The sequence below is a fragment of the Microtus oregoni genome, unplaced genomic scaffold (genome assembly GCF_018167655.1).
Source record: "Microtus oregoni isolate MIOR12 unplaced genomic scaffold, Mior012 000011F_ref0000422, whole genome shotgun sequence".
NCBI lineage: Eukaryota > Metazoa > Chordata > Mammalia > Rodentia > Cricetidae > Microtus > Microtus oregoni.
This window is the reverse complement of record NW_024543070.1, coordinates 29,707,552-29,722,356: the sequence shown is the minus strand read 5'-3', so window position 1 is coordinate 29,722,356 and position 14,805 is coordinate 29,707,552. Positions and strand designations below refer to the sequence as shown.

Sequence of the window (14,805 nt, the reverse complement as noted above, 5' to 3'; positions counted from 1 at the left end):
GCATGTGTCACGTTATTATGTTACTCCATAAAAAATGGACAATTTTGTATCAATTTAAAATTTTGAAATGCAGAAAGCCATCCCACCCCCCCACCCCCAATTTGCTCAGCAATTCTGTTCTCCTTTCTCGGTGTTTTTACTGTCTTACTGGCCCTTAGGCCTTTTGTTGAGTAGAAACTTGACACTTCCGTTTCCAAGAGTATATAACTAATAATTCTACTTAATGGCTTCAAATCTACTTACACAGAATTTGCTGTGCACAGTTGCATGTCACTAATGGCCGGCCTAATGCTCACCCAAGTGCCGGGCATTCTAGCATCAATAATACACTGACAGATCTCACTGCCTGACCGAGGTTCCACCAATAGCTCTCTGTGTCATGGGATCAATTACGATGAATCCTTCTAAGAGCCTTTCCCTGTAAAGCTGCCTTCTTTGAGATTCATTGTTAAAGCTGAAGATGGAAAGTAAAAAAAAAAAAAAAAAAGACTTCAGGATTTCTCTAATGATTTCAGCAAGAATTTTTTCCACTCAGTAAAAGAATAGGATATTTATTTTTGTCAAATGAGCATCATTTATGCTTTCTTCTCTCTCAGGCACCTCTCATTTGATATTCATGGTGTTTTGTGGTGTCAGATTATGATCATAAATAACAGGAGATACCAAACATAACACTCACTAATGTTGATACCACAGCATTGTATGACTTACCAGAGAGGATAGGTCCTAGGAATAACACCCAGCAGCACACTGCACAGCCTGCATGGTACGTGTGTGCCATCCAGACTACATAGGTGCAAGGCATCCCCAGGCCGAGGAAGGTCATATCTGTTCTTAACCTCAGGACAACCCCACTTCCCTCTGTTCTGCAGCCTGCTGTGCTCACATGTTGGGGTCCAGGGAAACACTAACACTAGTTCTTCTCTTTCTCCTCTTTCCCAAGAGAAATCCTACAAGAGATCCAGAGACTTCGGCTAGAGCATGAGCAAGCTTCTCAGCCCACACCGGAGAAGGCCCAACAGAACCCAACCTTGCTGGCAGAACTGCGACTCCTCAGGTAAAAGGAAGACCCATATTTCCCCAGGGAACATAATGTTAGAGATGTTTTTAATGTGTCTTGTGGACGGGTCTATATGCATGCATACATATATATTGTTTATGGGTGCCTTTGTGGGGAGTTGAGGTTAGTTGTCAGGAATCTTTCCATCATGCCCTGCCTTACATATGGCAGAAGTGTTCCTCGCTTGACCAGAGCTCACCGCTAGGGCTGCTGTGCCCAGCCAGCTTGCTCCCAGGATGCCCTGGCTCTGCCTGAAGAGTATTGAGGTTACCAGTGGGGCACCATGCCCACCAGACTTTTATGTAAGAGCTGAGATTATGATATCTGGCTCTCATGCTTGTGTGACAAGAGCTTTACATGCCGAGCCATGGCCCAGCCCCAGGGCTGAGCTCCTTAGCACCAATGGCAGAGCTGGCCCTTTACACAGCACTGAACCAGCATAGCTACTAATTGTTCCAATAGATCACACTTGATCACTGAGATTTGGGCAACTTTGAGAAAACTACTTTTTTTTTTTTAACTAGACACACAGAAACTGACAATGTGTTCCTTAGATCAAAAGCAAAATATCTTCACAGGAAAAAATAAATGTTCCACTTGGCTGTTTTTAGTCATTTGCTCTCTCAGACTATGTACATTAAAACCAAACACATAGCAGCTAAATAAACATTGCAGGTTTCTAAATCGAGAGATTTATATATAGCCCACAAAACAGAATCTGATTTTCTCTAAATCATGTCTTCCAAAGAGTCATGCTTTGGGGTCTGTAATCCTAGCCAATATAGATGCTGAGACAGAAGGACCATGTGTTCAAGACTAGCCTAGGTCATAATGGGACCTTGTCTTGATTTTTTTTAAGATGACACAATTAGCTCCCTGGTAGAACTCTTACACAGTACACATGAGTACTGGGGTCTGAGCCCCAGAATCTCTTTTAAAATAGGGGCTGTGTGGGTGTTCTTCCATGGATGGGGAAACCTTGTCTTGTCTAGTCTGTCACCCCTGGACATCTGAGTTGGGAGGGACTGTAAGAGGTCATGACTACTTTCTGGAGTGCGCAGCCTTCTCAGGCAGAAAGCTACAGTATTCTGTCTTGGATGAAGGCTGCAGTTGGTCGCACTACTGCTGTCCTAAAAAATGCAGGTATTATTATAGGTTCCTCTCCTGAAACTGATTTGTCACGATGCCTTGGATATGACAAGTATTCAGGTGTATTTATGAAACAATAACAGAGAAGAAAATTCCCTCAAGGAAGACCATACTTATCTTTCACAAGGAAGCTTTGGCTATGAAGAATTTCATGTTCTTATCCTTTGGTTTATGTGTGAATCTACTCCATGTGCACCTATAACTCTGTGATGTATAGTTTCTGTAGTGAATACAGGAGCAGAAACTCATCAAAATGAAGTCTCTTTTCTTCCTCCAAACAGAAGCTAAATTTACTAGGTTCCTCCTGCCCTTGTTATAAAGTCCCTGCTGCCTTCCACCAGGGTTGCTTCTCAGCTCTTCAGACACAAGAACACCAGAGAAGCCCTATAGCCCACCTGGCCCAGGCTGCAGGCCCTGCCTTTCCCATGCCTATGACTACAGCAGACCTATCAAGGCTTTGCTTGAAAGGGGATTGACAAAACTTACAGATGCTGCTTCATGTAGAGTGGTTGCCTTATACGTTGGAATAACTATATAATTCAATCAATAATTAATTATTTAATTGACAATTTAGTTATTAACAGCATAATGACTTAATTAATGGAAACAGAAATTATTCCAGAATCTTCCAGATATCTCTCTGGTTTCTATTTTCAGTCTTTTCTATTCTGACCAAGATAAATTCTTACACGCTCTACACACTATGTCCTAGAAGAGATGGAAATGAATAAAAGAGAAAGGCGGTGCTGTTTCTTATCATATTCATCAAATACATTTTAAAAACAAATGGCTGCTTGACAGTCGTGTGGAAATGGAATGGTCATTGCTCTGCCAGGATCAGGGTAGCACTTGTGTCTGCCTGAAATGTCACATATGTCTCTTCTCCTGGTCATCCTGAGAGATTTGGGAGAGGAATTTTCATAAGTAGTTTTAATGCTTGTCCTGTACCGCTTTTGTTTCTCAAAATGTTCTGTTTCACATGGGAGACAAACTATAAAGTTTGCAGGATGAGCCCAGGTCATTGAGATGTTTTTCCAGCTGATATTTCCCCATCCACCAAGGAGCCATCACAGAACAGGCACAGTTTTAACTGCCATCCTGTGCACCAAAGGTGGACACCTCATGACCTCAGCTGAGCACAAAGCCTTACTTCCTAAGGAATCTAGAATCACAAGGAACTTCCTTGCCATTGGCACTTCTTATCAACTGGTGCCCAGATGGTTTATGGTCTGCTGCTATAGTCTATATATTTCTTTATCTTGACGGAAGAACTGTCCTCTCTAGATATTTGTGCCACCTGTCACATACATCAGTTACCCCTTCTTGCTCTGTTCTAAGCATTTCCAGAATTTGGAGATTGCACAGATACACCGACACCTAGTGTACTGCCTGCACTATGGGACAGTCCGTGAGTCAGGCAAGGGGCTGAAGATTGAAGAACACAAGAGATGTGGGCCATTCATGAAGAGAGAATGCGTAATGGCATTTATTCAAGCTTAGAGAAAGCCTTATATACCTAATTGCTGCACAGTGGAAATCCCCCAGGCAGGTGGGAAATTGCCAGGTTCAAGACAGAGCAAACAACTTTCCTGTAGCTAACCACCAGGGTGGGCAGAACAAGCACAGGAACAAACAAGATGTTTACAGAAACTGCAAGCTATCCTCAATATGAACCCCAGGAGGAGGGGTAGATCTGTGGGCCCTACAACCTAGATTTAGATAGATAGATGATAGATAGATAGATAGATAGATAGATAGATACATACATACATACATACATACCTGGGAATTCTGTACTTTAGTCTTTTGTTATTTCAGACTTTCAAGAGGCCTCTAAGACAGTGACCTCTTACAAAGTTGCTTTGGTCATAGTTCACAGGAATGAACAGCATCCATGGGAAGGAACCCTTACTGTGTCTTTCCTACTCCATCCTTCCAGAATCTTTTCTTAAGAAAACAAGAAATTGGGGATCTGCTTTAATGAATACTCAATTTTATTTTTATATTAAGATCACTCAGACCGTTCTAAATGAGTATGCTTCCCTTTTTACTTAAGTCACAAGGAAACTGAAAGTCACATTAGCAGATCTGACATGGTGACAAATGGACACTCCCCATGTGCTAACCACCTGATACTTAGTATGTGCTGGCTCTATGTATGCTGTGCCACTGAAGGCAATAGCAAACCTGGGAGAAAGGCTCCATTATTCTCCCTTCAGAAATGTGGAAGCTGAGATTCAATAAAGTGAAATGGATGTGGCAGGTATCGTGGCCCCAGACCACTAAGGATATATGTATATGCTTCCTAAGGAAAACATTCTCTTTTATAACCATGGTCCAGTCCTCAAATTCAGAAAGTGATTGAGGATATATGGTGTTATCTCCTACGTAATTCTTATTAAAATGTTACTGCCCTTAATCTCTCTTCAAAGAAATTAGATTCTAACACACAGACACTAGATTAAAAACAATCGCATGGAATTTCAGAATAAAAGGCATTTATTTAGAAATTCGTGCAGTTAACAGAAGGAAATCAGAATCACTATTTAGTCTTCGTGTTGTTTGACCACCTTGAATGTGGAGGTTGCAATATCCGTTGGTGATTGGGCTACTTTTCCTTCTGCCTCATTTTTCTTTTGAGGGTTGTTTTCATACCTCTTAATGTCCTCATAAATGATGGAGTGCAGATTGGTTTCCAGGCTGCTGACCATTTCTGACAAGCTCTGTAAAGCGACCACTAGCTTTACTCCTCCTTTTCAGTTACAGAACAAGGGTGTGGCAACAGGTTATTCTGACTTCACTTGATGAAACCAAGCCCAAACCAAGTACTTCAGAATGGTTATAACCAGTAAAAGCCATGACTGGTTCATACACATATGCTAGAACAAACTTTAGTTTGCATCCCTACATCAGATTTCCAAAGGTCTTAATAAATTTTATAAAATTTATAATAATTGCTTTGGATTTTGAAGATCTGTATGGCTGGCCCTTTCCTGATGGAGAAGGGTCATTTGTCTATGTGTTACCTTCATTGGTTAATAAAGAAACTGCCTTGGCTTTTGATAGGACAGCAGCTTAGATAGGCAGAGTAGACAGAACAGAATGCTGGGAGAAAAAAGCAGATTCAGGCAGTCACCATGATTCTCCAACCTGAGACAGATGTAGGCTAGAATCCTTCCTGGTAAGCCACCACCTCGTGGTACTACACAGATTATTAGAAATAGGTTAATCAAGATGTGAGAGTTAGCCAATAAGAAGCTAGAACTAATGGGCCAAGCAGTGTTTAAAAGAATACAGTTTCCGTGTAATTATTCTGGGGCTAAGCTAGCCGATGGCTGGGAGCTGGGTGGCGGGAACCGGCCTGCAGCTCCCTACTACACTTTCCAGTGACTGTTCAGTTTGTGTTTGATTTCTGAAGCCAGAAGAGCAGAACAACACCAACAAGATAGTAAACACAATGTAGGAATGCCAAGAAGGGTCTCTATCTTGCTTACATGCCGTGTGACTTCTCTCAAATAGCAGGAGCCCTCACATTACAATCACTTACCCATCCGGAAAGGTGCTTCCCTTGGTAACACTATCAAAGACTGGATGGGCACGCCCATTTAGAGACAGTCAACTACACACCCACAAAACCAGGAAGCGAACTGGCTCAGCCTGAGTGGTTTTCTGATGATGGTGACTTCTTCCTTAGACAACGCAAGGATGAGCTAGAACAGAGGATGTCTGCGCTCCAGGAGAGCCGGAGGGAGCTGATGGTCCAGCTGGAAGGGCTCATGAAGCTGCTCAAGGTAAAGCCTCTTACATCTATGTCTCTGACCTACACTGCGCTGTTGTACAATTGCTTGCAATGACTTTCCAGTTACTACATACAATTTCTTCCCAAAGTGTTGTGAGCTCAAATGAAACAGTAGCAGTCCATGAGTGGTGGTTCTCGATCCACCCACTTTCTAGAACTAGACTGCTAAGGACCACAGGGCAAATTCTTTGCCTATTTTCAGTCTCTTTACGCCCTTTAAAATTATAAAACTGGATTTGCTGATAATCGCCTTTGATCAGTTTTAGCAGTTCGGACTAGCTTGAACACAGACTAACGTCTAATTCGTAAAATTAGGAAATGGTAACTAACAAGTCGACAATAACAGCAAATATTTTCTTGCATTTCTGTGGCTCCAGTGAGTCACATGACTTCCACGGGTCTCAAGTGCAAACTGTTAAGTGTGAAAGGCATTACATGCTGGAAGCCCTGTAGAGGGCAGCAGGCTGTTGCTTCCTTGGAATAGCAGTCTCCTTTAATTAGATCTCTGACTTCCCCAGTTAACAGCAGGTGGATAGACACACGGCCACTTGGGCCAATAGCACTGTCAGTGCTCCATGGTCATCTGGTCCAAGGGAAACAAGTGGGAACCAATATAAACAGGAACTTCCATGTGCCGAGGGCAGCACTCACTGTGAGACGGGAATTTCAGGCTGGTTTTCAGTCTATGCATTTCTCACCCTCCCCCACACTAGTATTTGTGGTTTCTCTGTGCCCTTTCTTTTTCTTTTAATTTCTCCTTCTGTCTCCTTGCTTATTCCCTTCTCTCTTTCTTTTCTCTTTCTTTATTAAATTCTTTTTAAAGGCAATTTTGTGACGCTTTTCTGCCCCAGACACTGTACTTGCAGCTCTTCTTTCCTTTGGTTTCTTTGCTCCATTTTATAACTTAGCCAACAGTTTTGGCCGTGAGTCCCTTCTTTCATAAAGCATTTGGGAAACGTTTTATCGTCACTCAACAAAATTTACTTCCAGTGTGCTGGACATATACAATGTAGATCTGGGGATTTGATGGGTTGATATTGGTTCTGTCTTTGCTAAGACTGGATCATTAGTAACCTGTTTCTAGCCTATTATCTCATTTGATGCAACAGAACATCTCTTTTCTGCTTCCCTTTGAAAATATGTCGAGTGAAAAGTACTGAGGCCGTCTTGCCCTTTCCTGAATGGCAGGAAATTTTGACAAATCTCTCTGCTGGTGTTCCTGTACTTCTTCCACTGTAGTGATGAGATGGGAGTCTACTGGCCAGCAGCCACTGTGGGATCAATCCCACCCAACTGAACAGATTTTGTACCAAGACGTACAACTACTGGGATAGACAGACAGATCAGATACACGGAGGAAAGGAATGGGGGTCTGTTGTCTCAAATACCTAAATAGGCTTGGAACTAAAGTCACAGGGGTGGCAGAGCCAGGAGAGGTGATCAAGCCATGTTGACGCCTCCGGTCTCTTGCCTTCCTTCCCTGTGTACATGCCTTGGTTGGAACCTTGGGTAATCTAATTGTTATTGATTCGATCTTTCTGTAGGAAGAAGAATTGAAGCAGGGAGTAAGTTATGTCCCTGCTGCAGGTCTTAACTAACAGTGGAGGGACGCACGTCCTGCTGGCGTTCTCATTGCTTTGGCCTCTAATGTATGTTCGTGCTTCAGTTTGGAGAGAGAAAAAAATCATACTAATTTGCTTCCATTTCTATGTAGTGCTTGAATTGAGATTATAAAATTCGGCATTCTGTTATAACTGTCACTGGTTTCGGCAACAAATGAAGACCTCTTTCATGTTTAGAAGGGAGAATGATCTGTGATTTGTTGGGGAAGTTTTAGATTCCCCAAGGGTGTTAAGTTTCAAATCCATGGTATGCTTTTTGAGGTTATTGACCAGACCCTTCTCTTAGTAGAAGGTCTGTCACTAGAGCTACACAAACGTTAAATGTTGTCTCACAGGCTACAGCCTACAAGAGCAAACCTCCACACTGTGAACATTTGGTTCAGCTTCCATTTCTCTGAAAGGGCGTAGAAACTCTTTTCATAAGAATCGGGTAACGAGTCCCTTTCCATCACATAACTACGACACCATGCCCTCTACCCTGTGCCCTGTATTCAATTGTGTAAGACCGGGCTTCTAGCTGCCTGTCTTCCTCGTGTTTCCTCCAAAGCCATTTATTAACAAGATTCTATGAAGAATAGGTAATGTCCTTTCCTCCCATCCTTCCCAAGGACCTTTCTACTCTGTGGTTTCATAAGGTCATTCCACACATTATTTTTTTTCTGGAGATAGAGGCATCATGACTGTCTGAGGATGTCACCCCCTGAAACCCTGTGTGCCCTTGTGGTTAGGTCAGAAGCAAGCAGAAGAACAGCACACTGAGAGGAACTACACTAAACTAGAGCAAGAGAAACACAGCTTGACTACCTGTGCATGTACCAAAGCATATGATGATATCCCAGGTACCCGCATTATTTCAAGATTTCACATTTTATCCTTGTTAAAGAGAGCTCCAACCTGTCCAGTCTCAATGGGTCTGTTAATTCTTCTGTATGCTCTTTCCTATTATTCATTCTGTGTGTTTGTGTGTAACAAAGAATGTTTGCAAAACGCTGGAAACTTTCTAACTCTTCTTTCCAAGGGTCTGTAAAGAAAGAAAGGAAAAGAACCATGTTAAACAAATCTGTAACTCAAACAATAAAGACAATGTGCGGCATTATTTTGTATATTATGAAAAAGTTACTTTATTGGACTGATGCCAAGTTTTCAGCAGGGATGACTCCCTTGTGTTAAAAATGCCCTGGATTTGTAGCCTGTATCATTGCCCATCCCTGCATCTCTGGGGTGTGGCCACTGGACTTAGATCATGGCAGAGCAAATGCCTCGTCCTTGATATCTCCCTTTGCAAACAGGCATGTACATGAAACAGAAGATGCTGTTCTAGTCTAACTTCCTTCTCCTAGAGAGGGCACTTGTCTTGCTTTAAAAACCATTTCTCCCAGTGCCCCTTCCCTCCATTTCCCAAGCAGTATACTCTGAAAGGCTCTGTGGACCAGAAAGTTAAAGGCTGCACAGAGTCAGGCTGTGGGAATGACTCTTAGGGAGGCCTTTGTCACCTCCCTCTCTCTGCCTTTCCTGTGGAGCCCCGCCACGCCTCTGCACTTTGAAGGGTCACAGCGGTTGATAGACGTGATCTGTCAGTCAGTGCCACCCAAATGTGGGTAACACATGGCTTCACTCCCATCTGCTTGGTTTCTGCTCAGGCTTCTCCTTAAGCTGACCTGAGGTCAGGGTCACTTACACCAGAGCATATAAGCAGCAGCTCCACAGAAAGGAAATAGAAGAATGGGATGCTAAGGAAGAGAAAATGGGACTATGTCCCCTAAGGGGACAGGCTGTTCTTCTTAACCCTGAGCAACAAAACAAAAGAGGGAAATAGTAAGCCGGGGTTTTATCAGCAGAAAAATACCACTCCTCTGAAGCTCAGAAAACCTACTGCGTTAAAACTAAAGCAAGCCTTTGTTGAGAGCTTTATAGAAAGTATTGAGCAATACAATAGAAAAGTGATTGCAAGTGGTCATGGCTTATGCTGACCTTTAGTCAAAACTAAAAACGTAGAGCCCCATAAAATCTAGCCCCACTGAGTTGAGCCTATGAAGAAAATCAACAAATTCCTTCCAAATCGAGTTCTCATGGAATAACATGATCTAAGGAGAGAATTTAGAGGTTTTAGATGGGCATCTACTTCTAAATTCTGTTTTATGAGTCTTTCCCCTTCGGGAACATTCTCTCTGTAAAAAATCAAACTCTAAATCCCCCACACAACCAATCATGCTTGATTTAATGGCCTCTGCTTTATCATAAATCTGTGTGGTTCATTGTAGTGTTTTATTATGCTGGTGTTTATATTCCTTACATATACTGTTTCTTGTTATAGGTAATGCATGAAATGATCCCCCTTGAGGAGAAAACATGAATTTTAAAAAATAGTGCCTGTAATATAATATGATTATGGTATCACAGCAATAAATTGTGTTTTTTACAAAACTTGAATCAAAGTTATCCTACCCTCTTTCTTCCTTGTGTACCTTCAAGATTTATTGAAGGAGCTATAAAATGAGCACTCATAAAAATATCTTAAGAGTGAAAACAGCTGCCTGTAGTTGCAGTAACAATATGGTCTAGAAGCTTCTGGTATAATCCCAGTCCCAACTATTATGTATTTATCTAAAACCAAGTATCTTAACTCAGTTTGCAAAACAGAGCCTCAGTCATTTTCTTAGAAAGATCCCAGCAGTTCAGCCTGAATTATAGAGGCCCCTGATTGAGCTCACAGCAATAAAGAAACGGGAAAGTAAGCTAACCTAGTGGCCATCTCAAGCGCTCTGATAGCACGCACCTCACAGGATTACTGTGGCTATCTTAAAAGACAGTGGGTGTGGAAGCATTCTGTGCAAATGCTATCTGAATAGCGAATATAAAAACAAATATCTGTAGGCATATGTGTACAATCACATATAAACTTTTCAAATGTTGGAACATGCACATCTGTTCACTTGGTTCTTTTCCTAACAGTTGACTAACAAAGTCTCAGTCTGTGGAAGAAATGTGAACACGGCTTTCAGTTTGTTTAGATCTCTTGTAAGAGACACCCCAAGTGGGCTGGAGAGATGGCTCAGAGGTTAAGAGCATTGCCTGCTCTTCCAAAGGACCTGAGTTCAATTCCCAGCAACCACATGGTGGCTCGCAACCATCTGTAATGAGGTCTGGTGCCCTCTTCTGGCCTGCAGTCATACACACAGACAGAATATTGTATACATAATAAGTAAATAAATAAATATTTTTTTAAAAAAAAGAAACACCCCAATAAGATTGTCTGGCTTCCGTTAACATCAGATATGTCCCTAAATGCACAAATTTCGTAGTATTTGCTATCAACACATTCCTGAGTATATTTTTAATAGATAGTAGTGTGAGTGTCTGGGAGTGCCAATGCCTGTGTGTTACACAACATACTACAGATACATCCTGGAGGGGTAACAGACACACTGCATAAAGACATAATTGCTGTAGAGTACTTAATACTCAAGAACCAAAATCAGGTTGTCTCTATTTTCAGGAATCTTTCTTTCTTTGGATTCCCAATAAGGGTTAACTTAAAAACTATTACATTGTAATCCTTGGAATCAAACTGCTCCCTGTTTGGTTGGGGGCAGAGTCTTACATCATTCAAAATTCCATGTCTTTCTCTCACTCAAATGTAACAGGGAATAAGAGCAGGCCACACACAGTCAACCTTCCAGCCTTTGTTTCACCTTCCGCTTTATCAGCCTTCCTCATTCTATCGGTGGACTTCCTACAGAGCTGATAAGTCCTCCACAGAAGGCTGGGGGAGGAAAGTTTATATAGTGTCTGCATATAGAAACTGGTATCTAGTATTCAAAAATATATGATGTACTTTATCAGACTATATACCACACACATATTATATATATATATATATACATATATATATAATCTTATTTTTAAAGTTATAGCTGATTGATTCTAGAGAAGTGGAGGGAAAACAATCTCTTTGTTCAAAACCCATGGACATCGACCCTCTCATTCAAGATACCATCTACACTGAAGGCTCCCAAGTCTAGTTCCTCCTCTAAGCTTCCTCGTATCTCTGCCTTTAACATGGATCCTGGTACCAGCTTCAGCACCAGTGGTCTCTCTGCGTGTCTCTTCTGCTCTTTGCAAGTCCCAAGTCTTGCTCAAACTTTTTTAAACCTCAGACACCCTTTTCTCTTCTCCATGCTGCCGCCTTTCCTGCCCAGATATCTTCTGCTTAAAAACCTGAGTCAAACAACGCCTCATGGCTGGCCATTCGGAATCAACCATGTCTTCAGTTGCCCGTTATATTTTGTACACAGCAGACCTTAAAAAGCCCAGTAATCATAGCGGTGATGGTGGCAGTTGGTGACTTTGTGCTTCCTCATTTTCCCTGGTTGTAGGGTACTACCTGTCAGGGGCAGGCTGCAAGATGCAGGGCCAGGTAGCATCATCATCAGCCAGACCGTGAAGCCAGACTGTGCAGGTTGTAATAAGAGGATGGGGGACAAGCACTCTGCACTTCTCCAGGGTCAGTTTGTTCAGCAGTTACACATGTGTCCCTTTCCGTGAAGAGTCCTCTATCTCTAGAGCTGAGTAGAAGCCAAAATACATTCTGTAAGAAAAGAAATGAAAAATGTATGGATCTTAAAAATTGATGTGAAACAGGTGGATTGCAGTCAGAAGATGCATGTAGAAATTAATTTTTCATTTATCCTCTAGGAAGAAAGCTATTTTACATTGCCAACTGTGATATATGTTTTCCTTCATCCATAAATCAATTCTCCTTGGGAATGTTGGATCCATATATTGATCTGCATGGACCATTGTCTTTTAAGTCTTTCCACCATAAATCATGAAGTCATTTCTAGGGAAAAGTTTTCTCAGGGAATTTGCAGAAACTTATTCTAAAGTTCATGGTAGACAGCCATGCTGGATGACCAGGCTACAGAAAACCTGTGAAAACGAAACTCAGTGATCTGTCCCATTGCCCTTTCAGAGAAACCAGAGAATCCATTTTCTATAGTAGGTGCTAAATATCAAACTGGGCAGTGTCCTATCATAGAGAGATAAAGTCATGGTTACCAGGCAACCAGGATCCTACTCTGAGAACTCTGGGTAAAAGATGGACATGACGTGGGAATTGCAAATTGCAGAAAAGATGGAGACAAATCATTTTGTCAACCACAGAATCCCCCACCAAAACTATTTACACATCCAGACTGCTTGAAATTGCAGCAATTAGGTATTCACTTGGCTATGACTTGGGCGTGATGTCTATTAGCCATTCATACGCTGGTGTAATTTAGATTCGGCTGGCGATTTTTCTCATAAGAAATAACCACAGCCAGTTATTTTCCTCTAACACAGATCCACTGTTGGGAGTTTTGGAGACAGGAAACAGAAAATCAAGGGGAAAGTTACTTCAGGAATGGGTACGAAGCAGGAAGATATGGGGATGGAAAGGTTTCAGACATACACACGCCCAAGAGAACTCGGTGCACTATAGAAAACAGTCTCTCACCTGGAGAGACGAAGCCAAAGTACACACCTTTCTACAAATGTCACCAGAAGGAAGAGTCGCATGGGCACAGCCAAAGGACTCTGGCACAGAATCTGTGAACAGAACTGGAAGCACAGCCCTAGCACTGCCTGTCGAATACTGCAGTGTGGCCATACCACCATAGCTGAGAGCACTGGGTGCAGCCATATTGCAGAATTCTTCATGTTTTCAGGCTTTTGAAGAGTAACATGATGTACCTAAACCAATAGTCTCACCTCTTATTGGGGTCAAATCACCAGTGAAATGTGTGCCTGTTAGATCTGTTTACAGATAAGAAATTATAGACCTGGCTGACAGCCCAAAGGCCGTCCAGCAGCACTGGGCACCCACACCTCTCCACAACCCAACAAGGAAAATGTGTTACCTGCCCTGCCACAGACCCAGAACACTATGCTGTGGTCACAGTGGAAGCTTCTCAGTCTTTAGTTGCTAAAATTTCCAAAATTAATAAGATCGAGCTGGAAGCATGTGGTGCTGGTCACATCTTGAGAAGACCCTGGGGTGCTGGGAGAAAGCCCCAGACTTACAATCTAAGCTTACCTCTGCCTCTTGTTACTATGGAGATCTTGTATATGTCAGTTATCTTCTGAGCCTCATACCTGCTGAATGAGAATGATAACATCTCATTGACTTGTAAGAGGGTTAAAGTGCTTTAGGGATTTCAAACTGCTATTCAAATACTGTTTTATCCCTTTTTACTATATTAGAAACACAAAACACAACTGTGTGTGGTAAAGTGCTCTATACCCTGTAAAATGCATACAAAAAACCAAGTCTTTGTGTGTGTGTGAACTTTCTAACTAAAAACCCTGGCTTCCTAGGGTCGAATTGGTGACCCATGCTAGACCACCAAGGGAAGCCTATTTTCTACCACCTCACTTCTCTTCCCACCAGTCACAAATCCCCCCTGCGACTGAAGTCTTTTTGGTATTGAAGACAGATAAGAAAAGCTCAGAAGTGCTTCCTAAGCACTACCTTGGACAGGGTGCCCAGGAGGGCCGGCCAGACCTAGACACCCGCAAGGCACCTGAGCAACATCTATTTCTATGATGAACGCTCCACCAGCCATGGTTCTTAAAGAGTTCTGCAGCCCAGAGGACTCAGAGTCTCTGGGCTCAGCCATGGGCCCAGCTACTGTCTCTACCTCCCCCAGGGTGATCGTTTCCACTTTCAGAGCCCTGGGATATCACAACTGCACACTTAGAGTGATTATGTCCCCTTCCCGGGACATGGGGAGAGATCCATGGGCCATAGATAGATAAAACCGTTTGGGCAGGAGAATGGTCAGTTCCACAGAGGAGTTGCTCCTCATTGACATGGGAGCTCGAAGTGCAGGGTTATCTCAGATGCAGAAGGTGTCAGAGAAACGGCTGAGATGCTGTTTTCTGGGAAGCCCAGGCCCCTCTTTGAGCAGGCTGAGGAAAGCAGGCAAAAGCATCACCACCTGAGTCCTCCTCCCCGTGCCTGGACAGACCATTGCAAACAGGTACTGTTACAAGTGTACGGAGAATCCCCAGCCCATGGGGCAGCACATGAGTTCTGGGCTGTGCTCTGCTTTGCCTTGCTTGTGTTTCTGGGTTTTCTTCGCTTTAGAGATTTGACAGTTATGTAATCCTGCCGAGCCCGGGAGAGCTAACAG

At 42.6% G+C, this 14,805-nt stretch overlaps 1 protein-coding gene across 27 annotated transcripts in view; it reads left to right on the top strand.

Moving 5' to 3' along the window:
• The window catches only part of LOC121453642 (dystrobrevin alpha), a 361,338-nt gene that overhangs the window by 328,060 nt on the left and 18,473 nt on the right, over positions 1-14,805 (top strand). For 21 of the 27 annotated variants that reach the window (XM_041660549.1, XM_041660545.1, XM_041660546.1 and 18 more), the window contains 2 exons: positions 944-1,057; positions 5,904-6,000. In XM_041660549.1, the coding sequence (XP_041516483.1) occupies positions 944-1,057; positions 5,904-6,000 (211 nt within the window). Of the gene's footprint in view, positions 1-943; positions 1,058-5,903; positions 6,001-7,552; positions 10,122-14,805 lie in introns of those variants that run through there. The other 6 variants (XM_041660570.1, XM_041660567.1, XM_041660566.1 and 3 more) reach the window with 4 other exon arrangements.